Raw genomic sequence first — 25,118 nt, 5'->3', positions numbered from 1 at the left:
ATACAATCGCAAAGTTTTAGTGGCTAATATGAGACAGAAATAAAACAATTACACTTTCCTGTCTAGTATTTTCAAATGGGAACCCTTTTTTGACAAGCAATTTCCGAAAAAAGGATTTTTTTTGTTCCATTTAAAAATTCAAAGCCTGGACCAAACCGGAAAAGAGCGGAAAGAGAAAAATATGTGAAAATTCTCATCTTCACATACCATTTACCTGTACCAACTTTCATTTTGATACATCTAATACTCTGGAAATTATGGCTTGTCTAATAGATTCGGTGACACCCAGTATAGTAAACCCGAGTGTTCGTGAGTTATTAAAAAAATGCACGATGGCAGTCGCACTAAAAAGCGTTCTGATTTTCATGTTTATATCTCAAACGGTATACCCTGTATATTGTTTTACACAGGCCAGGAAAATTACTGTTTCATTTCTGAATATTTATTACGATGTAATCTGATCTAAAGTAAATAAACCAGGCTCTCCTGCTGGAATAGTTCCAGTGATTGGATTTTCATTTAAGAAAAATTCAATATGCGACCGCCCTGAATATTGGGGTCATGAAGAAATGTCTTTTTCATTCCGGAATATGCATAACAGAGAAGTCCTCCGCATTGCAAATCAATATAGCGAACTGTTTCAGCAGGAGAGCCTTCTTCCATGACTTTATAGCAACCCTGAATAATAACACAAATGGAAACAGTTTAAGATTTGATTGAATTGTCTTGATTATAGATTTTGACGCTGGCGGGCACGCTTTATTCAATATAACAGGAAATGTAAGCTCACCGAAAGTTACCCATTTAAATTTTCATGTCCATCGATTTTCTGTTGCACGAAATGAAAGTAATTAACTTTTTTTGGTCGCTACAGAAAATTAAAATTATTCAGTTAAATCTATTATTAGCTATCACGATAAATGTTATCCTGGTATGGCTGAGCCTGAGCAGAGTGCGCGACTTGAGGCAATGTACTAACGCGAAGTTTATTGTGCAGTAGTACATTAGGCATAAATTTAATATTCCCCTGCGTTGGCGTTGGAGGCAATGTCTCTAATATCGAACCCCTTACTACACTGATGACTTTTAGACCCAACGCGCCTTTACCACAATAATGTTATACAGGGTGTTTTAAGTTGAGTAGGATAGCATGACTATCTTTGTTATTTTTATACTTACAGATTCGGGAAAAATTTGCAAAGTTGTGTAGTTTTTGATGCTGATAGATATTCCGATGCGATATTTTGAAAAAAATAATTCGTTTCGTAGATAATTGGAAAATCGGCATTTTCAAAAAGTTCAAATATTTTAGTAACAAAGAGAGCTATCGAAAAAGTTTCAAGTATCGTGCGCACTGTTTTAGAGGTTGTTAAATAAGACGATTGTCAGAGTGCGATTCTTCCTGAAAGTGTAGAGTAAGGGTTACAAAAGTGAAGCAAATTACCAGTTTTGAAAAGAGGAAAAATGCCAATTATGGGATTGGACTAGCTTGGTGCCTTGTTTTCCATCATTTGTTGAGGTTAACAGCATTTTAAAGCATCTTCAAATAGCCATTTTTTAATAATTTTATTTGCGGAAGCGAAGAACCCCAGGCATTTATAACGTAATCCATTACAGGTTTCAACGTTTTGTTTTCATTGTGTATTGCTGATACAGGAAATGTAGGTAAACCCTCCCAAATCTGATGTTTACTGCACCATGCTTCAATGAAAACCGTAGTCCATCAAGTTTGAAAGAGAGTATTTTCGTATGTCTTGCTTTCAAAGAAAACGAAAGTCGATACTAAAAGTTTGAAACCTTTCCAATTACGGAAATTGATTTTCAACAGAATTTTAACGTGAGTGACTAACTTCAAATAAATAAACAAACAAACTTTGAAATTCTGTACCCGGTTGTATTTATACTCAAGCAAGGAATATTATTTACATACCTTCATTAATTTCGAAGGTCTAACTAATTCAATTTCAATTTCCTAAAAGTAACGTTTTGCTGTGATCAATACCCATAATTGAAATGTAAACAAACTCAAAAGCTCTTCTTACTAACATTTATGCAAATTTTATTCTACAAGGAACTAAGGAAGATGTTTACCTACCACTAACATCAGTCAATGTAAAAGACAGTGATTGTGATTTATCGCAGTTTATAAAAGACAAAATTTGCATTTTTTCGAAAATGAGGGTGTTGCAAATGTGTTACGCTGCATACGATTAAAAGTACCTACGTTTTTAGATAACGGAATTATCCAACTTAATTAGGTACTATTTTACTTTTCCGAAAAATCTGTGTCGACAAACGATACTCACAGATGGAGAATGGTACGTCTAATTAACTCTTTCCACCTACCTATGTTATTAATATTCATTTGAAAATCACCTCGTGAAATGTTACAAGTTTATGACGCGACATAAGGAAACAAAAGACATGAATTACACGATTTGAACAGCCGCAAGGCGTCTCTATCATTGTTTCTTGTTCTGAGAGCAATGGATCCGAATAAGCGCAGGAAACCAGCAAAATAGGTAAATAAAAAAAGGTCCAAGAAATCTAAGGTATTTGATGAATAAAAACGGATTTTGAAGAAACGGAAAAATTCGAAAAAGAGTGAGCAATAGAAATAACTCAAGGAGTATTAGAAATCTGAAGAGATTTTTTTAATTTAAACAATTAGAGAACTTCAAGAATTCAACGAATCCAAAAAATGTATTTTATAAAAGTTTTTAAAATCGAAAGATTGGGAAATTTGAAGAATCTTAAGGATCAGTAGATGTTAATGGACGCCAAGAATATGAAAAATCAAAAATCCGGAAAATTTCGAAAAGCAGATGGAAGAATCGAAGAATTGCAAGCATTGCAAAATCTCATGAATCTACAAAACACCTCAAACCGGACTAGCTCCTTAATGAAATTTCTCTCAGTACACATTCGCGCCCCGGTACAATTAAAATAATCAATTCTGACTTTAAATTCCTGATTCCAAGTAAACAATGGTCAAAAGTTCAAACTCCTTAAACTCCAAAAAGATCATTTACCAAAATTTTGAAAGCATTTAAAATGAACTTTCGGCGCGGATCAAGAAAATTAATCGTAATTGAGCATGAAACTTATCTCTGAATCGTTAAAGGGATCGAATAAACACACGACTTGCATGATTTGACAATAAACAACATTTATTCTGCAACCACAAATGAAATTAAACATAAAATCCTAACAAAATTGGACCAGAGCGTCCGAATGAACAAACAACTCATATGCGTTTGAATAAAAATTAAACAAACGTCAAAATTAAGATTACCTACAGTTTTCGAGTTACAAAATACCAATAAAATCCCGGCACACGAAAACACTGGTTATTAAAGAGAACAATCCACTTAACCGACACGTGGCGCACAAAAATTTGGTCTTCTTAATCCAATTCCCCAAACAAGTTGTCGAGATGTTGAGATCTATCTGAACGCACAGATATGCCATCGATGACTCGAACAGCTGTCCGTATAAGGTGGACGATACCTTTAATGAAACTGGTATTCCCACCACGTAGTGGATTTACCTCGACAAAACAACGAATTCGCTTAGAGCGACGAAAGGCAACTAACTTAGCTACCAACTTAAACGTAAGCACGTGTGTCTTCTCTACTTTCAAAACAGCAACTCGGCCTCGCACTTGACGAAAAACTATCTTCTAACGAACGGCACCCCGATCCTGAAATTGGCAACCCAGTCTCGAACAAACAAAAAAGCCTTCTTGTAACGAACGACACCCCGGCCTCACAATTAACAAAAGGCCCGATCTTACGCCGACCCCATATTTAAACGGGCTTCCTTCTTCCAAAAACTCGAAAATTAAGGACATTTGATAACTCGACAAGCCAATCATCAACTTGCGACAGGACGCTTGGTTTTGGTCACGTATGCGATTTTTCTCGATAATATCTAAACTATAACATTTCTATAAAAACAAACATTCTGACTAAAAAGTCACCTTATCCCTAGACAATTACATTAATCTTTTACAAAATAAATGAAACCTAATAAATCAAATCGGAGCTGTCACAAATGCATTTGAGATAAAAATTGTCTCACCCTTAATTCTAATAAATACAGTTTCTTTAAAATCAAATAAATAAACAAAATAGATACGCAAAATCATTTTGTGTTTATTCGTAAGTAATCCCGAATAAGTAATCCCACGAGATTTATTAACCAGAGTCGTAATGAACATTAATAATTAAACGACCCGCTTTCACTTCAAATGCCTAGATCTAAACCTCAACGTCCCAAACCGACATTATTTACCCAGCAATATGTAAAGAAAGATTTTAAAAAGTTAAGTAAATGCAATAACAAAACCATTCGGAACAGTCCTACAATCGCAGGATTTTGAACCTCAAAGAAACGAAATGCCCTGAAGACAGGAAGAACATAAAGGATCAAAAACATCATAATAACCTCATAAATGCGATGGGTCTCAAGAGAGTCCGAAAGATCTAAAGAAATCTCTTGGAAGGTTTCCGATTCATGAAATTCTTATTTGTTTATATTCTTCCGTTTTTTTTACTCAATTTAATTTTTCGGATTTTAAGAATCATTTGAAACAAATAAATCTGAAGTTCGTACGTCTCCAGAATCAGACCTAAAACACATAATGAAACGAAAGGATCGTAAGTGGATTAAAGAATTAGAAAAATTAAGAAATCTAAAGAATCTAAACTGAAAAATGTCAAGTATCCAAAAACAGAATTCCAAAAAATGGTAGAATTCAAAGCATATAAAGAACCTGAAAGATCAGAAGAATTCAAATAATCTCGTAAACAAAACTCATATTTAGGGGGAGTAAATGTGGCGTTTCCTAATATTTCGCAAGTTTCTTTTTTTGTAATTAATAACCAACTTGATTAATTTTATATAGCAATTCAAAAGCCTGAGATGGTCAGATTGCCTCATAAATGAGTTCACCTTATTTAGTGTGTTACAAAGAAAAAGAATTAAATTGTGTCGTCATATGAGAAAGGATAATGTATGGGGGAGTACAATATAAAAAATTGGAGTCAGCTGCCGTTAAGCTACGTTAGCGTCAGGATTCATTGTCTATAAATTCTTTCGTTTCCAGGACACTTGATTCTAAGAAGACTCGCTATAGGCACATTCGCTTTTAAGGAGTGATTGCCCCCTGGGGAGAATATGAGGACAAGATGACATTTTTCTATTATATTCGCGTAAATATTTAATCTTAAGTTGCAATTTACTAAGAATTCATTTAAAAAGAAGATTTTTTACACATACTTTTTTATTTGATCTAATACAGCCGCTGTTTATTTTTGTATACAAAAGAGCATCTCTTTAGGATTATGAAATAATGTAAATCTATTATACTTCATTTACATATTACTTACACAGGGTGAGTTTTCCGATTTCGAACCGGAGAATTCTCTAAAACTAGCAGGATCGGAAAAGACAGGCGAGATGTCAGCTAAATTTGTTTCTCTCACTTCAAACGGTATTCTTACATTTAATTACAGGAATAAGTATAATCCAATCAAGTGAAAGGATGCTGTCAAACAGAACAACATAATCTTTTCAGTTATATCATAAATTGAGCATCGATTTGCGTATATTTTATATTTTTTATTTATTTCATTGTAAAAGAAAGGGTATTTCTTCTTAAGGGTAAGAAAATTTTTATCTCAATTTCTGTAATTAATTTTGTTTTGTTAATGCATTTGTGACAGCTTCGACTTGATTTATTCGTTTATTTTGTAAAAGATTAATGTAATTTTCTAGAGATAAGGTGGCTTTTTAATTGTAAACAAACTGTTTGTTTTCTTAAAAATGTTATATATAAGATAAGATAATTCCGAGTTAACTTTCACGTAAATGACCAAAACACGCGTCCACGTCCAGTCGCAAGTTGATTGGCTTGTCGAGTTACCAAGGGTCTCTAATGGGTTAAGAAATTTCGTTGCTATCTAAGCAGTCCCGTTTAAATACTGGAGTTTGCGTAAGTTAGCGGCTTTTTCTGCCAAGTTCGAGGCCGAGTTGCAGTCCTTTATGTCCGCAAGGTAAGGTATCGTCCACTTTAAACGGACAGCCATTCTAATCATCGGTGGCGTATTAGTGCGTTCAGCCAGATATCACAATCAATGTCTCTACAAGCTGTTTGGGGGAGTTGAATTAAGAAGACCAAGTTTTTAGTAATTAGTTTTTTTTGTGTGACCAGATTTTATTGTGATTTTGTAACCCGAAAACTGTAAATAATCTTAAGATTTTTTTATGTTTGTTTAATTTGTAATCGAACGCATGAGTGGTTTGTTTATTCGGAGGCTGTGGTCAAAATTTGTAAAATAGGATTTTTTGTTTAATTTCATTTGTGGTCGTAGAATAAATTTTGTTTATGTAAAATCATACAAGTCGTGTGTTTACTCGATCCATTTGACGATTCAGAGATAAGTCTCAAGGTTAATTTCAAGTGCTTTCAAAATTTTGATAAATGACCAACAAGTGATACATCAAATTTAGGAAATTCCAAAAACTCCCAAATATATAGGGTGGTCCATATGAAAAATGTAGTTTATAGTCGTATAAAAACTATGAATCGCGATGAATTTTACATAAAAAGTGCCCTACCAAAATCAATTATCTTTAATAATAAGAAAGTTATGGCGCATTAAAGAAATCGACAAAATTTGAGAAACGCCCCCTACCGGCCAAACGGTTTGTACAAACATAAGTATTTCCCCCTCTGAAGGGCTTCTAATTTTAAATAATAATTTAAAAACTAAATTTAAAAACGAATCAACAAAATCGGGGCTGTTCTTGAGGACTTCCGAAGATTGGCTCTTTTATGTATTCATTGACGCGTCTAAAATATGCACCGAAACGAGAAAAGCTTTGCTTCCTTATTAATACGGCAACCATCGTCTCTTTCTCTCAATAAATTTTTCTTCCTGCATAAACCAGTCACGTCGCTTTAGGCTTTAAATATTTTTTCATTAAATTTACAAATTTGCTGGCGCAGAAAATTTTATACGCGTACTGCTTCATTATAAAAAATTCGAAAAAGGCGCGTTAAGATAAGGGCGAACAGATCAGAATCGGAACGTTAGTGTTTCCGGCTCTAAAAACCGTCGCTACGGAGGATGAGAGGGTAATCTCCGCTATACTTAGGCGTGTATTTAAAAAAACGCGTGGACGCGTTATTTACGTTGAGTCCGTTTCGTATTCGGATTCGGCGAGGTACTTAAGTAAAAATTTGGTGGGAGAGATTGATTCTGACTAAAACTTTCGAGCAGAATCTATGCCTGTAGAGCTGCTTTTTTCGATAGAATATGGAATTTTGGCCGAACCGTTGGTGCAAATTTACATATTGATTGTGAACGCGAAAGATTTAAAGGATATCATACAACTGAAAGCCGTACAACCGCGCTCTGTGTGAGAATCGTTGTCCTCGCAACAGAAGACAGTGTGGGCGCCTTCTAAATTGAGTCAGCAGCAATAAATTAAGGCAAATTTCATTATCTGGTCAGCAAGAATATTTTTAGTTCAGTTGGGATTAGGCTTTTGTCGTTTTAGAGGATTGTAATAATTTTTTTGATTTCAGTATTTCGTCGTAATAAATGCACCTATTCAGTTTGAGATATAATCTCTGTTAATTATGACATTTTTAATTCCTTAGAAAGTGAAGTAAAAACTTTTGTTTCAAAAACACAAGTTGCGTAATATACGAGTATTCTGATAATAAGTTTGAGCATTGAATAAATAGTGTTTTTATTCAATGGTTTGAGTTAACATTTTTCCAAACTTTGGTATTGAATTTTTAACAATTAATGAACTATAAATGGTTGCGCATCTACAGAAAATATTTTTGAATGTACAGGGTGTCCTACTCTTACGGTGTCAATACACAGCGGATTTTTTTTTAATGGAACACCCTGTATTTTTGAGCTGATTCGATGTCATTTTTAACATCTGCATGGAAACCTATTCACTATTTGGTTTTTTGTCAATGTTGCGTAGCGACCTTGATTTTAAAATTAAGAAATACATTTCATTAATAATGTGAATCTGAATAAAAAGCAACAGTTTGATAATGAGAAAGTTGATTTTAGTGATACAGTGTGTTCACAAAAAATAGTCAAGTTTCCATATTTCAAAGTCCCATAACTATTTTTTTTCAAATTGAACTACCACTGTTTTATTTCTCAATTCAATAGTCTTTTGTGTGCTCTTCAATTTTTATAAGGGGTGATCTGTGCCAAAACTCCGTAGTTTTTAGATTGTTCAATATTTTTCACAAAAATAGTTACACATTAATTACATGTTTGTAAACAGGAGTAGGACGTGATAATAAAATACCAAAGAATGCCACAGTAAACAAGTGCCCTAAATTTAGGATTTGCTGCAAGCGTGGTCCTTATTTCGTAGTAAAATAAGATTATTTAAAAAGACTAGTTCATCTTTTTCAAAATTCGCCTTTTTAATTAATCTTATTTTACTACGAAATAAACCTTGAAGCACATAATTTATTTTTGACACTTGCTTACTTTTTGTCATTCTTTTGTCTTTTATTATCATGGTCTACATCGGTTCATAAACATGTAATTAATTAATGGGTAACCTAAAAACTACGGGGTTTAGGCATAGGACACCCCTAATAAAAATTGAAGAGCACACAAATGACTATCGAATTGAGAAATAAAATAGCGGTTGTCCCATTTGAAAAAAAAATATATTTATGATACTTTGCAATTTGGAAATTGTACTATATTTTTCTGAACACCCTATATCACTAAATCCAACTTTCTCATTACCAAAGTGTTTTTTTTATTCAGATTAACATTAAACAGTTTTTATGTACAAGATTTGGACTGGCAGTGCCGAGTCTGCTACCTTAACCAAGTACTGTATTCAATCGTTAAGTGAAGGAATTACTCAATATAATACGTCACAGAGTTCTGATTCAGCATAGTGACATATTTAGGTACATGTTTCATAAGGCCGAGTACTTCGTAGTGGCTGAAGAGATAAAAAATAAAACACGATACAATAGTCAGTTATGCGTCATTTTATATGACGATGCCAATTTGATAACTTGATAAAAAAAGAGGCACTAGGTCAGCAAACCACAAAACGGCCAAATTTTACTCGAAAAAACACTATCGTTTTAGGGAAAAGAAACAAGAAAAATTACGTAGGTGGCAGTTTGTTAGATAAATGTTTTCATTTAATTAGCAGGGACCCCCCTTACTTCACTATTTGCTGTAGATGTGAAACCACAAGTTTTCGAATTGAAATGCGATGATCTCTAGTGCAAATGATTGATGATTTATCCTTTTGTTTTACATTAATCTAAAAAATTAGTGTAACGAAGCCGTTGGTAACCATTTAATATTCAAATTTAATTTAATCCCACATTTGTCAAATGAAAATGAAACATGCTTACCGTTTTGTTGTATTTCTGCACTTGAGCACCACTTTCGAGTTCTTTAGATCAGGATAGTCCACTTATTAATCAGTGTAAAATTAATTATTTACGCGAATAATTCAAATTGCCCAGAAAACCGCCTCTTGCGATTGCAGGTGAATTCAAAATGCGATAACCTGTAACACATGTTATAGGAAAGCAATTTTGAATACAGGCTTGTTTTCTTATCTAATGCGGTGGTATGGGAAAACCGGGCCTATCGAAATCTTAGCGTGGAATTTCAATGGCGTGGATGTTGATATTTATTAATAATTGGCAATTTCAAAAAAAAAGTTTCTATGGCTCAAAAACTCTCAATATATTACATTTGGCCGTACTATTATATTGGGCACAAAATTAAAATTCCACCAATCACGTCTACAGATTTCAGTATCTTGTCTTTTTTCATAAAATTGCAAAAAGGTCACTAAACTTTTTCACCTTTTCTGGTCCCTTTGAGTGTATTTTCGTGTAGCAAACAATGATAGAAAAACAATGGAAAAGAAACGCTCCCACATACTTGCTTACGTAGTTCAGAAGACATCGGGTAGGTATCATTTTCAAAGGAGGTCTTTTGTAACTGATGTTGCCCATTTACTGTGCCAAAGCACGCCTCGTGCACAAAGACCTTTTCTGACTAGTTTATTGAGGTGTGGATAAATGATTGTATGCCTTTGGTGTAGCCCTTTCCTAAATTACAAGAACCTTTCAATTCTTTTAATCTTTTCAACCCTTTAAAAGTTGAGATGATATATCAACAATCAAGATTTATACTCGCGCACCATAGAAAAGATGTTTCACCACTAGAATGCATCCGTGAATTTGTGCCACCCCGTGTCCCAGTCCCGTTTTGTGTTTAACAGAAAAGTTGTAGATCGTCAAAAACTCTATAACTTTTTTTCAGTCACTTTTTCACATAACCTCAAAATAACCGAAAAAATCGCGAAAACCCGTGTTTTTTTTGTCGTTCATTTGCGCAAACATGATTTTCTTGGTTGAACTAAACGTTTTAATGACGAGGTTTCCGGAATATTCGTTTTTTTTTTCGCAAAAAACTTTGTTGTTCAAATGAAAATTTTCCTGCGCAGATTTATCGTAGGGAGTTCTATTTAGTGGCATTTTCTGCGTTTTTATCTAGAGGTACTTTTTAATGAAATAAAAAAAATTATAGTCCCTATTGAAAAAGAAGCTCAAAAAAAGAAAAAACTCCAAAAACGACTTCAGTAACATTCAGAAAGGTTGGCCAAATATAGGAGCTTCGAACCACCTTTAACTACTTATTTGAAATTTCAAGCAAAATATAAAGATAGAAATCTATTGCTGGAATTTTATCGCAAATAAGATGGTGATAATATTGCTAACTTCACGAAAGTAGAAAATGCTTAATGCTTACGTAGCGATGCTTCTGAAAAGGCATACGGTGCGTGCTTGAATTTTGTATCAATATAGTCCAGTATGCAGATAATTTTGACATGCAAAAGGTGGTGTAAAAGATTTTATTATTTTAAATGGTCCATTTGGGTCCAAATAACATGTATTTGAAGAGTGAACACCAATTTTTCCCGGTACAACTTTTGGCAACCAAAAAACCTCAAAATGTTTGGACTTTTTTCAGTTTTTCGCTTAAAACTCGAAAACGGTCCATATTTTATGAATAACACTTCTTTAGTAAAAAAAAAGAAAACAAAAGTCTGCATCGATCAAAGGACGAACAAACAAAATCGGTCCAATAGAAAAATTGTTAAAGCGATCAATAAACACCCATTTTTTCCAACTTTTCTAAAAAACTGAGTTAACCTTTTTTAATGCGTTGTGGCTCCTAAAGGAACGGTAAAATCCACTACCCCTTTCCTGAAGATTGTAGGACATCCGAGTTCAAAAATTCCCAACCAAAAATTTAAAATTGGACCAATTTTTGAAATTTGTTCGAAATTATTTAATGACCCGCCGGAATGAACAAGACTCATCTAAATTGCTCTCCCAACACTACCCTTTCACTGCAACTGATGCCCTCATGTCACTAAGCAGGGGCATTTGTGACGTTTAAGCCATAAAGGTCAGTCCGCCTTACTCCTTATCTAATAACTGCCAAGTGAAAGTGTATTTCATTTTCATATAAATTTTAGGTGCTGCGTCATGAAAATACCAACCCCAAACTTGTAAAGTCCCTAAGAACATTGTTTTGAGTGTAATGCTTGCCAAAACCACGTCTTTTGTTCAAGTTACTAATGATTAGACATTTTCGACCTTCTACATTATTTCAAATTTTTAAATTGTAATGTACTTGTCTTTAAAAAACACACCAAAACTTCTATTCCCAAATGACATCGTTTGTAGTTGCGTTACCACCATAATAATTTCAACCCTTCAACTACGGTATTTGTAGTTAATTTTCATATAAAAATGTAATGAGCTTGGTTTGATAAACAGCCCCCGAAATTTAAAACATCTCTAAAACCGTCGTTTTAGATGTTACATTTACCCAAACCACGTCTTTATGCAATGGGCTAATGAATTTGAATTTTCTATAGCATTTCTAATGTGCTTTACAACATCCCTAGGGGCGTCGTTTGGCGATCAGTAAAGCGCCTCCTTGGGTAGGAATTTTACAGATCAGAAAGGCATGCCCGAAACTTGTGTATAGCCGCAAGTTCAATCGCGCCATTTGTGATGGATGCTGAGACAAATACCATTAAACACTCATGCAAGAGGTAATAATACAAGTTCAAGACAAAGTTATCTGGTCTGAAAATATGCCAAAAATTGAAATCCACTTTTCGATTCTCCAACTCTAAAGAAGTTTGTGAATACGTTGTATATTGAATGAATTTTTGGACCAATTAAATGCTTCTAATAAGGACCCGGATTTAACATGAATACAGAGAGAAAGAATGAAATTGCTGTCCACCCTTTTCGTACAGTTTTTAGGCATGAGGTGACACAATAATCTTCAGTTGCACGTTTCGATTCATTTTGCGAAGGCATTTGGTTCACTCGTATCAAATTAATTCAAAATTAGTAAACTCTGCGACAATTATTATTAAAACTAATAAACCGGCAAATGTGGTTTTTGTTAAGAATGAAATTATCAACAGACTTCTAATCACCTGTTCAAAATGCCGACGCCGCCGACGCAATGGACTACACATGTGTTTCTAATTTTAGACTTGGATAGATAAGATGATTGTAATTGTTGTGTAGAAATTTTTGATTTGGAAAATGATTGAAACTAACGGCAGTTACATGTGTGGAGGTAAATTTCCATACTCGATATTTAGTCACACTTTACCTATTGTCCAACTCCAAAATCATTTTGCATTGTATGCTCAATGTTTAAATGTAAAAATTCAACTACTTACTGCATTTTAAGCGGTACCTAATCTGTGCATTTCAAAATTCACCCTTTCGGTACTAGGCACTCTCCTTCGAACCATTTGAAAATTTTGGAAACCATTTCGCACAATATGCACTGCACTTCGCGTTAACACGATCGAATGATTTGGTCATAAGTTGTATTTTTGACATGGAGGGGCGGTAACGTAAGTAGGTAGAGATTAATCACCTGATGCGCTTATCTGCACATGCGGTCACTTTTACCTTTCAATAATTGTTTTGCCGTACCGAATATAAGTCGTTCCTGATAAAATATGACATGTGAACTACAATTTTTTAACCCATAAGATTGTGTTCTAAATTAATTTTCATTCTCACATGGAAAAAGTTAAAGTCTGACTTTCCTTTGTCTACCTTCCAATTGCATTTTGTCACTGAAATTGCTTTGTTTGGCTCGTTCAAAAATCAACTTTAGCTTCTAATTGTTTTACTCAATATTGCCACGCAGTATTTGAAATATAACAATCAGAAATATTGTTATTAATTTATATTACCTGTGAGAAGGTATGAGGAAGCATAGGTTTTTCCGAGGGTTTTTCTATATGAAAGGGGCGATAGTAAAGTATTAGAATGGAGTCTCAAAAGCAAGTATGAGGAAGAATTTAAGATTTCGAAAGGATTTCTGAAGATTTATAAGGAATTTTATCCGATTTCAGGGATTTCCGTGGATCTCCAGGAATTGACGGGATTTTTCTATTGGACCGTTTTGTTTGTTCTTCTTTTGTTCGACGCAGAATTGTGTTCTTTAATTTACTAAAGAAGTGTTATTCATAAAATATGGACTGTTTTCGAGTTTTAAGCGAAAAACTAAAAAAGTCCGAACATTTTGAGTTTTTTTGGCTGCCAAAAGTTGTGCCGGGAAAAAATTGGTGTGCACTCTTCAAATACATGTTATTTGGACCCAAATAGACCATTTAAAGCGATAAAATCGTTTACACCACCTTTTGCAGGAATCGGCCCTTCTAATAAAATTAAATAATAGTCAACTAATTTCCTTACATCCATTTTTAGATGAACATGATATTAGGGTAGAAGGGAGATTGAAAAATTCTCTACTGAACCACGAAAACCAGTTTCCCATAATTTTATGCGGTAAACATATTTTTACAAAACTCATCATTAAACACGAACATCTGAAACATTTACATGCTGGGACACAAAATTTATTATCAATAATTCGTTTAAAATATTGGCCCATTCATGGAAAAAATGCAGTGAAGGGTGTAATCAGGTCCTGCATACGATGTTTTAGGCCGGGCCGGATCAAGGCAAAAGTTACGTGCAAACAAGCACTAAATTTGCACCTCTGCCCGCCTCTCTAAAGCCTGAATGATGGGAACTTTTGACAAGCATGTTTTTAAAAATGAAAAAAGTTTTCGCCTTAAGGCGTGTAACGGTAGCGCATTTTCCATGAATTTATGAGTACTTACGGACATGTCGTACAACGAACTGTGTGTGTGTACAAAGAAAAATAAGTTACGGCATAAATATTCTTATAAATAAGAAACTTAAGATTGCGTAGTCTGCGCATGCACACACCTGATGAATAAAGTATGCGATATGTTTGTCTTTACTAGAAGGATCTCTGGTTAAAATTTTAAAAAAATCTCTATAAATAAGAAAGTTGGCATTGCGTAGTTTGCACATGCGCACATCTGATTTTTACAATATGCGATATGCTTGTCTTTACTAGAAGCATCTGTGGTTAAAATTTTAAAGAAATATCTCCATAGATAAGAAAATTGACATCGCGCCGTTTGAGCAAGCGCACATTAATTGTCACGATTTTTCTTGGTTGAGGTGCCAGAGCTATTAGCTACCGAATGCAAAAAGAACGAATCACACATATCTTGAAAACTGTAGAAGTAGTTAGGACCTCGGACGGACAGGCGGACGAAAAAAGTGAACATGAGTTGGAATATGCCCTAAAAATACAGGTTGTTAATTAATGTCATGCAGAATGCAGATATTGCAGGGGGCGGTAGCACTCGTCAAAATAAGAAAAAAAAACCGCAAATATGTGCGTGGTCTAAAGGACAGGGTGGCAAAGTTTCAATTTTGTTCTCGTATTTTGCGTTTTCTCTCTAATGTTGTGGGATAACTGTTTAAAATTTAATGGACCAATTATTTTTTAGAATCTCTAAAATAAAGTATCAAAATAGTTGGTCGCATATATAGGGTGTTGCATTTTCTTTGACACTCGGTGTAACCAAAACGACGGCTTTTAGGGCATGCATATATTTGCATTTTTTTTCTTATTTTCCCGAGTGCTACCACCCCCTGAAATATCTACATGAAATTAATTAACACCCTATACAGAGGTTCATGTGTCCTCCCATTTTTCTGAAAAGCAAAATTGTACAAAAATGCTACAGAGTTTTCCGAAGGGATAACGCGTCTGCTATTTATGAATATGCTTCCCTGTACGGATTTTTGCGTCTGTGATCCGTCAGTCATTAAACATGATAATTTTTGCCGACAGAAAAGATATATGTACTTAGTTAATCTGATTCCTCTTATGTGATCAGTTTTAAAAGCTAATAAAGTGCTAATAACAAACCCCCCACCTAAAATAATTTGAGAATTCCATCGGCATGTTCATATTATGACCATACATACAGAGCTGGGCAGATTTGATTTTGTAAATACTTTTTAGTATTCAAATCCTTTAAAGTATTCAAATACTTTGTAGGTAATTAAATACTTTTATGGAAGCAGTATTTGTATTTGTAACTCAAATACTTTCACAAATATTTAGTATTCGAATACTTCGCATAGTATTTGAATACTTAACCTTCCTTTTTTACCAAAAATCGACTACTCCAAAATTTCTCGGGAAAACATTTTTTCTTATTAATTTTGGTGCGTAGAATCCAAAACAATTCGTACTTTTTCGATTAGACTTCTCAATCAAAAGTTATGGACTAGAAACCAATTTCGGATTAAAATTCAAATGGCTGTAACTTTTGAAGCCCAATCTTGGAACTGTTTCAAATTATGGATTCTACAGGCCACATTCTATAAGAAACATTTTTTTTCGGGTCGATCTGAAACAATTTTCTTTTCGGGCCTCAAAAAAAGGCAGTGTATAATCTTCCTTTTTTACCAAAAATCGACTACACCAAAATTTCTCGGGAAAACACTTTTTCTTATTAATTTTGGTGCGTAGAATCCAAAACAATTCGTACGTTTTCGATTAGACCTCTCAATAAAAAGTTATGGACAAAAAACAAATTTCGAAAAAAAATTCAAAGGGCTGTAACTTTTGATCTAGTAGCCCAATCTTCAAACTGTTTGAAATTATGGATTCTACGGGCCAAATTCTATAAGAAAATGTTTTTCCCCGGTGGATCTCAGACAATTTTTTTCCGGCCTCAAAAAAGGAAGTACTTTTATGTTATTCAAATATTTGAGAACAATTTAGAAATGTTTAGGGAAAGTTTCCATTGTCACAAAATCAAATATAAAAATCCGATACAAATGAATACCGAACGATCCTGGAGTGAAACTTTTTGACTCGATAGTCTACGTAACTTAAAAACAACCTTTCTTATATCCTTAAGACCATGTGTACCAATTTTCAAAGCGATCGCACGTTTCTAAACAAGTTATCATGCACACGGACAAACGGATGGTCAAAAATGGATCTGTTCCAAAATCGGTAGGATTAATTTCAGAAAGGCGTACGCTTTTACTCCCCTTAAATTTGTATATAACAATAGAAATATAAAAAAAGCTAACCCCATACAAAGTATAACTTGATTTTTTAAGTAGTATTAAGACTTTTATCTAGTAGACTATTTTAAATTTTTAATGTATTTGAGTGACAAGTATTTGAATACTTTTTATAGTATTCGAATACCTTTGATAGTATTACAATACTTTTGGAAGTATTCGAATACATTCTAAAGTATTTGAATACTTATTTTTTAAAGTATTTGAATACTTTTCAATGTATCTGTATCTACTATTCGCTTGTGCTGGACGTAATAGTATTTAGTATTCAAATACCTTTGATTGTAAAGTATTTACTATTTAGTATTCAAATACTTTTTGAAAGTATTCTGCCCAGCTCTGCATGCATGTTATCATTCCAAATGTGTATGTTACATAATTTGCAGATCGCATCGACTGAACAAGTGCCCATATGCCGGCTTGACAGTTGACAAGCGCCGGCATAACCGAGCGCCCACTTGGCAGTTGCCGGTTTGGAATGTTCCGCGGAAATTTCTATTGAACAATCAACCTAACAATTATTGTTTTTCTAAGCTTCCATTGGAAGAATTTGTATTACCTACCCTACCATATTGTTTTTGTATTTCTTTAAAAGCAGATCTTTCAAGGGGGTCGGCGTATGTGCAATTTGCACAAATGTAATCTAGTTTTCATATTAGAGTTTGTTTTAATATAAAAATAAATGTCACAACGTTTCGTCAGTAAAATTCAATATAGTTAATTTAGTTTATCAAAATTGCATATTATTCATCGGAGTGGTCCTTCGACCATCATCAAGACACAACAACAATACAGGTTTGAAAATCGAAAAACACTGTGAACTTAAGAAATGGTTGAATTACAAAAAAATAGGTAGAAGATACATGCCGATACGCTTATACTGTTAGAAAGGAAATAAAATTATACATTTCATGCAATAAAAAAAACTTTGTAGTTCCATTTAAAAAAATCAAATCGTCCATGATTGAAATTTTGAAAATTGACAAAGTGATTTCTTTTAACATAAAAAAAGTTTAACTTTACGGCGTATGTTGGTACATTTCATGATTAGTGATGCTCCCGAGTTACGGCCTTCTCAGTTTTATGGTAACTGCGATATTCAATTTTTACTGGACATCTACTTTTTGAAAAAATGACGAATTTGGGCTAAACGACTCATAAAGTCGCACTAAAATTGACCAAAGAATCAAAATATATGATAATATACAAGGGACTCCGTCGACAATGAATTTTAAACCCACAATCGTCCACCCACACACTAATGGCCCACCTTGTATAGCATATATTCTGCATGTACTTAAAAATGACAACTTCTATAATATTTTTGGATAACTCTAGGCGATCTCGCACGTTCTAAATCACAGTATGTTCTGTATCTACAGGAATTTAGCATGACGTATCACGAAGATGCTAATGATAGGGAAGATCATGATTTGGAGAAGGACAAAATTACCGAAACCTCCATTAAACGGTGTTCCCCTTGGAACAATACTATAACAATAAACGTAGGACGCACAAACTTCCGAGATACCATTTTTTAGTTGCAAATAGCTTGCAGGCGTAATTAAATCTGGCAAAACATTACCAAAGAGGGAATGTCTGAGGATGTGTGGATAATGTTGAGAAAACGAGGTTTATCTTTCCCAGTGTTTGAAGTTAGGAATGTAAACATAGCGCGCATATAATACGTACGTGAGCTGCATGTAGTCACTTTTTAATAAAAAGAAGGCCGCAAGGGTTAAGTGTTATTCTGCCAAACTAACTTTACTACCAGTTTAAGGCTGTTATTAAAAAAAATTCTCAGCCAAAGCTTAATATCCAGCGGAGCCCAATTATTAAATAGAATTTATCTCACGATAATGATTCGATAAATGTTGAATCTGGAAGAGCGCACAAAATGGGGTGGTTGGGTAGTTTTCACTTAGGAAACCTTCGCACTGATCCTTTCCTTATCTCTTATTTCTAATCTGAAATGCATGCCAAATCGTTTTCCTAACCACCTTAAGGGCACGAAGACAAACTTTCTGTAGGAAACAACTTCGTTATATCGCAAAGTACCCAGTGCGCCCATTCCGACGGTTATATCTAATAATGTTAATGCTTTTGACCTTATACAGAAAAGGGCCAGTTTGAGTCGTAATAATCATAATGTACGGAACGTGACGGGGGTTGAAGCATAGAAAAGCAACAGAGTTTCCAGAAATGAGTTAGGGTTATTTATAGTGCATTTTGGGGAGAAAAGCTGCGCGCGCGGGACGTTGAAACTAGGAAAGTGTATTGATCAGAAAACACGCGTGACTAAGATGATCAGATGTAATTTATTTAAGAGCAATGAAGAAATATTTATATTAGTAGCAATATGAGCGAGACCATGTGTAAATGTGATTTATAGTAGAAGGAAAATTAATAAAGGGACTAATGAACCGGAGGGCTGTGAAAGCTCAGGCGCGCGGGCGGGGGAAGCTCTGCTGAGTCTGGGGGCCCCCAGTGTGGCCCACGCAGGCAGGAAGACATGTCGGGCGAACCCGCTTTTCCCGACATCGTGGACCTGAACGTCGGTGGCGTCTATTATACTACTTCTTTACAAACCCTTACAAGAGAGCCGGACTCTCAATTAGGGGTGATATTTACATCGCGCGAACCGGCGACGAAAGATACAAAAGGTCGATATTTTTTGGACCGCGATGGTGTACTATTCCGATACGTGCTAGATTATTTAAGAGATGGTGGTTTAGTGCTTCCCGAGTGTTTCAGAGAACGCGAAAGGTTAAAAAAAGAGGCAGAGAAATATAATCTTCCAGGTTTGGTGGAGGCCGTCGCCGAAGGATCCAGATCGCGACCGCCCGGAATTATAACAGTTGGATATCGTGGCAGCTTCCAGTTTGGTAAAGATGGTTTAGCCGACGTTAAGTTTAGAAAGTTGTCCAGAATTTTAGTATGCGGTCGGGTTGCGTTATGTAGAGATGTCTTTGGGGAAACTTTGAACGAAAGTCGCGACCCCGATCACGGTCAATCTGAACGTTATACTTCCCGTTTCTTCCTTAAACATTCTTTCTTAGAACAAGCTTTTGATATGTTATTAGAGCAAGGCTTCAAAATGGTGGGTAGTTGTGGTTCCGGTACAGCTGGAAGTGCATCCGAATTGAAGCCCGGTGTCGATGCCGAAGAGAGTCGTTGGAATCACTATAATGAATTTGTGTTTGTGCGGGAATAGTGAAATTCGACCAAATTTTTGAATCTACTTTCATATCGCATACTTGCATAATTGCGTAAATTAGGACCTATCGTAAGTAACTATTATCCAAACAAAGATTGTTAAATATTTATCTAAAGAGGCATATATTTATAGTAACAACGGGGATGTATAAATAAATACAGGGGGATTGTGATCGGCACCCGACGAAAAAAGGGCAGTCGAAGTACTTGTTGCTTTCGCGGCAAATCGTCTACAGCATTAAATCAAATCAATAGCCTCGGTTTCGGAAAATCTATTTATACCATCCCCATCTTCTAAAAGAACCAAATACTTGCATAAAATTGTATATAACATAAATGTAACAAAATTATTAAATACGTACGTCATAAACCAATCGACTTGATTATTGAGTGATATTTGGACTATTTACGCTTGCTTACGATTAGTTAACCATATTCAGTAGCGCTTTCCAAAAAAAAAACGCTGTAGGTATACGTATCTACACTTATAACCCACACAATTTCTATTAATAACTTCCATTAAATATTTATTTTGATTTGAAAATGTTAGGTTATTGGATTCATAATTCATCGTAGAATCCTTGAAGTAGCTAAATTAGACTTCGGCATTTAAACAGAAGTAACATTCCTTTTTCGGCGACTACTGAATAGGGTTTTGTAACCACTCTTTCATTAGTATTAATGTGTAAGTAACAAATGCTAATAAAACGTGATAAGCATTAGACTTTGTTGTTTTATATTAACAATAGCTTCTCCAACTATTCAAAACTGTGTGGTAGTTCTATAGATAATGTATTAGAAGACAAGTACCCAAAACGCCTTTGTGTTATACAAAATGTATAGAATTATAAGTGCTAAGGATTAGCTGTTACCAAAACGAATTTAATTAAAATGTACCTAGCATAGGATATCTATCAACTGCTATTGTAATTTATCATAGAAGAAACGACATTTACATATTGTAAACTAAACATATTTGAAATTATAAGTTAAAGAAATAAAAATATGAAACTAATTTCTTGTATTGATTCTATTCGCGTATGTTCCAACAGGTTATAAAAAAAAATGTGTGAGGTGCAAAGGTTTTCAGTTGGATTAGTTATTTTATCCAGACGACAAATTTTGTCTAATCCCCTGCTAATATTAGAAAAAATCAAAAGCGTCACGTCGTCCCGAAAAACTGGAAGGGTGTTCCACATTTTTCACTCTTGATTGGAACGTAAAAATAAAGCAAGAGTAAGATTCCATGTAGTTAGGGAAACATTTCTGAAAAGTGCATGTCGAAAGGCGGATCCACATTGGTAAATATTTGCGTTGTAGGTTGAATTTGACACAAATTTGCTCGTGTGCGTTGGAATTCTTGTCAATGTGGACTGTATTTGTGTATACGTTTTCGTGCGGCGCACAGTCCACATTGACAAAAATTTCGGCGCACACGAGCAAATTTGTGTCAAATTCAACACACAACGCAAATATTTACCAAGGTGGATCCGCTTTAACGGCGTTTTGTGCTACAAACTGACAACAGGCGGTTCTAGACTAATTCAACCCCGCTGAAAACGATGCGCCCTGTTGTAGACCTGATTTAAGCCTCCAAATCCAAGATGGCGGCCGAAATTGCCGTTTTGTCAGTTATTTCGAGCCCCCAAGGCACGCCGCTGAACGTTTTGGGTACTTTACGGGTACAATAACACCTAGTACACTCGACAACACCGTTTAAGTACACTTTGGTATGCAAAATGCCGCTTAATAACCTCAAAAATGCAAAATTCGTCATTTTTCATCCGTTTTTTCTTTCTGGCCTGTTATCGGCGTCCAATATTTATTTCTACGTTAAAATTAACATTTAAATATGTGGGGACCTCCCGCAGCGCCATATGCCAGGGTCCTAAATACCAATATGGGCGCCTGGAAAGTCCAAAAACAGTGAAAAAGTCGTTTTTTTGCCGTATTTTTACTACACTGGACACTCATTCCCCATTTCGGTCGCACGGAGGCGAATTTCCGAACCCCATCCTTATTCAGCGCAACGCTTTACCGAATAGATCCGAACTCATTATTTCACCTTTCCCAACTCAATTCAGAGTGCTGTGCTGAACTTGGTTGGGGTGTGGTACATGATTGCGAGAGCAGATCCAGCAATTTAGTCTAAAAATTGTGTGATTAAGACGCAAATGAGTACATTGGAGATCAGAATAGTTTCAATTAAACATATCTGAACATTAGTTTCATTTAAAAAGACTTGCCTGTTAAAACTTTTATAAAGAGTTTCGAAACCCCATCTAAGCGAATTCCCGAACTCCATCCTTTACGTACATCGACATTCATTTGAGTTCCGAAACCCCATCTAATTCAGCAGGACACGCTCAATCGAATTGGAAAACGTAAACTATGGCATAGATAGGTAAAGGCCGTGACCCGTGAGTTTGTAGGTGTTCGGCTCTATTCGCCGAAGCGGTGCGCTGAATAAAGATGGGGTTCCGAAATTCGCGGCCCAGAGCAATAATATGCGAATTGTGACTACCAATCTGGATGTTACACATCCTGAAGGGCTTAACTGCGAACGTAGGGACTCGTCTCCTATAAACGTTAACTCAGGAACCAAGAGGCGGGGGTTGGTTTGGGCAGCGTAATTTCAGGGCAATATGGGTAAGTAAAAATATATGAAAACATACTTACCAAGTTTTCTTTGATTTGTTTAAAACGTAACTTTTGGCAGTGGAAACTGTTTAGAATATTTAGTGTAGTATGCAGATAATTTTGACCTGCAAAAGGTGGTGTAAAAGATTTTATTATTTTAAATGATCCATTTGGGTCCAAATAACATGGATTTGAAGAGTGCACACCCATTTTTTCCCGGCACAACTTTTGGAAGCGAAAAAACCTCAAAATGCCAAAAAAGATTGTAGGAAATCCGAATTCAAAAAGTACCAAAAACTTAAAATTGGACCAATTTTTGAAATTTGTTGGAAATTACTGAATGAGTCGGAATGAACACGACTCATCCAAATTATTTGAATGGCTCTCCCAACACCACACTTTCAATGCAACTGATGCCTTCATGTCACTAAGCAGTCGCATTTGTGACGTTTAAGCCATAAAGGTCAGCCCCCCTAACACCATATCCAATAACTGGCAAGCGAAAGTGTATTTCATTTTCATGTAAATTGTAAAATGCTGCGTCATGAAAACCGCAATCCCAAACTTGCAAAGTCCCTAAGAACATTGTTTTGGGTTGTAATGCTTGCCAAAACTACGTCTTTTGGTCCAATCACTAATAAATTTGGACCTTCTACATTATTTTAAGTAATTTCTAAATTGTAAGGTACTTATTTTCTTTAAAAAACACACCAAAACTTCTATTCCCACCATAATGATTTCATTTCCGAAATTCCTTAACTAACACGCTTCAACTACCGTATTTTTTAGTTAATTTTCGTATCAAATTCAATGAGCATGGTTTGATAAATAGCCCCCGAAATTTAAAAAAAAACCGTCGTTTTAGATGTTACACTTACCCAAACCACGTCTTTACGCAATGGGCTAATGAATTTGAATTTTCGACAGCATTTCTAATGTGCTTTACAACATTCCTAGGGGCGTCGATTGGGGATCAAAAAGGCACCCCCTTGGGTTGGAATTCTACAGATCATGCTCGAAACCTGGGTATAGCCGCACGTACAATCGTTCCATTTGTCATGGTTGCTGAGACAAATACCATTAAACACTCATGCAAGAGGTAATATACAAGTTCAAGACAAAGTTGTCTGGTCTGAATATGCGAAAAATGGAAGTCCACTTTTCGATTCTTCAACTCTAAAGAAGTTTGCGAATACGTTGATATATTGACTGAATTTTTGGACCAATTAAATGCCCCTAATAAGGACCCGGATTTAACATGAATACAGAGAGAAAGAGTGAACTTGCTAGTCACCCTTTTCGTACAATTTTTAGGTATGAGGTGACACAATAATCTTGAGTTGCATATTTCGATTTCAAGACATTTCATTTTGCGAAGGAGGTATTTGGTTCACTCGTATCAAATTAATTCAAAATTAGTAAACTGCGACAATTATTATTAAAATTAATAAAAAGGCAAGTGCGGTTTTTGTTAAGAATGAAATTATCAACAGACTTCTAAACACCTGTTTAAAATGCCGACGCCGACGACGCAATGGACTATACACGTGTTTCTAATGTTAGACTTGGATAGATAAGATGATTGTAATTGTCGTGTATAAATTTTTGATTTGGAAAATGATTGCTTGAAACTAACGGCAGTGACATGTGTTGAGGTAATATTTAGTCACACTTCACCTATTGTAACTACAAAATCATTTTGCATTTTATGTCCAATGTTTAAATGTAAAAATCCAAATTACTTATCGCACTTTACGCGGTACCTAATCTGCACTTGTCAAAATTCACCCTTAGCTTTCTTGCTTTCGGTACTAGGCACTCTCCTTTGAACCATTTGGAATTTTTGGAGACCATTCCGCACAAGATGCACTGCACTTCGCGTTAACACGATCGAATTATTTGATAATCAGTTATATTTTTGATGGAGGGGCGGTAACGTAAGAGGTAGAGACTAATCACCTGATGCGCTTATCTGCACATGCGGTCAGTTATACTTATACCTTTCAATAATTGTTTCACCGTACTGAATGAAGTCGTTTCTAATAAAATATGACATGTGAACTACAATTTTTTAACCCATGAGATTGTGATCAAAATTAATTTTCATTCTCACGTGGAAAAAGTCAAAATCTGACTTTCCTTGTCTGCCTTCCAATTACATTTTGTCACTGAAATAGATTTTTTTTGGCACGTTCAAAAATCAACTTTAGCTTCTAATTGTTTTATTTACTATTGCCCTATTGCCACGTATTTGAAATATAAGAATCGCAAATATTGTTTTATATCATACTTGATCATTATTCAGTTATAATAATTCTAAATCAAGATACATTAAATGACAAATAATGCACTCCACTATGGCAACCCCAATTATGCGTAGCAACGGGCGTTATTTCTGTAACGGCAGGAAAGCGAATTACTTATAATCAAAATCGTCGTGTGTACTAGATGTTATTCTACCCGTAAAGTATACCCAAAATGTTCAGTGGCGTACCTTGGGGGCCCAAAATAACCGAAAAGCGGCAATTTCAGTCGCCATTTTGGATTGAAGGGGTTAAATGCCAAAATCAGGTCTGGCAACAGACGGTAATGTTAGAGCTTTCGTGCAATATCTTTTGATATAATGCGATAACAAATTATTTCCAATTTCATGCGGTTATCAAGAACACATCAT

At 35.0% G+C, this 25,118-nt stretch overlaps 2 protein-coding genes across 2 annotated transcripts in view; both read left to right on the top strand.

Moving 5' to 3' along the window:
* LOC116162975 (DNA damage-regulated autophagy modulator protein 2-like) overlaps positions 1–25,118 on the top strand; it is a 222,129-nt gene that overhangs the window by 187,745 nt on the left and 9,266 nt on the right. The gene's annotated exons all lie outside the window — the stretch shown is intronic.
* LOC116162979 (BTB/POZ domain-containing protein KCTD12-like) lies at positions 18,890–20,159 on the top strand. The gene has a single exon (XM_031476783.1). The coding sequence runs from the start codon at positions 19,101–19,103 to the stop codon at positions 19,800–19,802; it is 702 nt and encodes a 233-aa protein (XP_031332643.1). The 5' UTR covers positions 18,890–19,100; the 3' UTR covers positions 19,803–20,159.

The sequence above is a fragment of the Photinus pyralis genome, unplaced genomic scaffold (genome assembly GCF_008802855.1).
Source record: "Photinus pyralis isolate 1611_PpyrPB1 unplaced genomic scaffold, Ppyr1.3 Ppyr1.4_LG2, whole genome shotgun sequence".
NCBI classification, from domain to species: Eukaryota; Metazoa; Arthropoda; class Insecta; order Coleoptera; family Lampyridae; genus Photinus; species Photinus pyralis.
The sequence above is the reverse complement of the archived record's forward strand: the minus strand, read 5'-3'. Positions and strand labels throughout refer to the sequence as shown.

Bases quoted from the DNA above. Each gene is read 5' to 3' on its own strand.
- LOC116162979 (XM_031476783.1), top strand. From the start codon at position 19,101: ATGTCGGGCGAACCCGCTTTTCCCGACATCGTGGACCTGAACGTCGGT.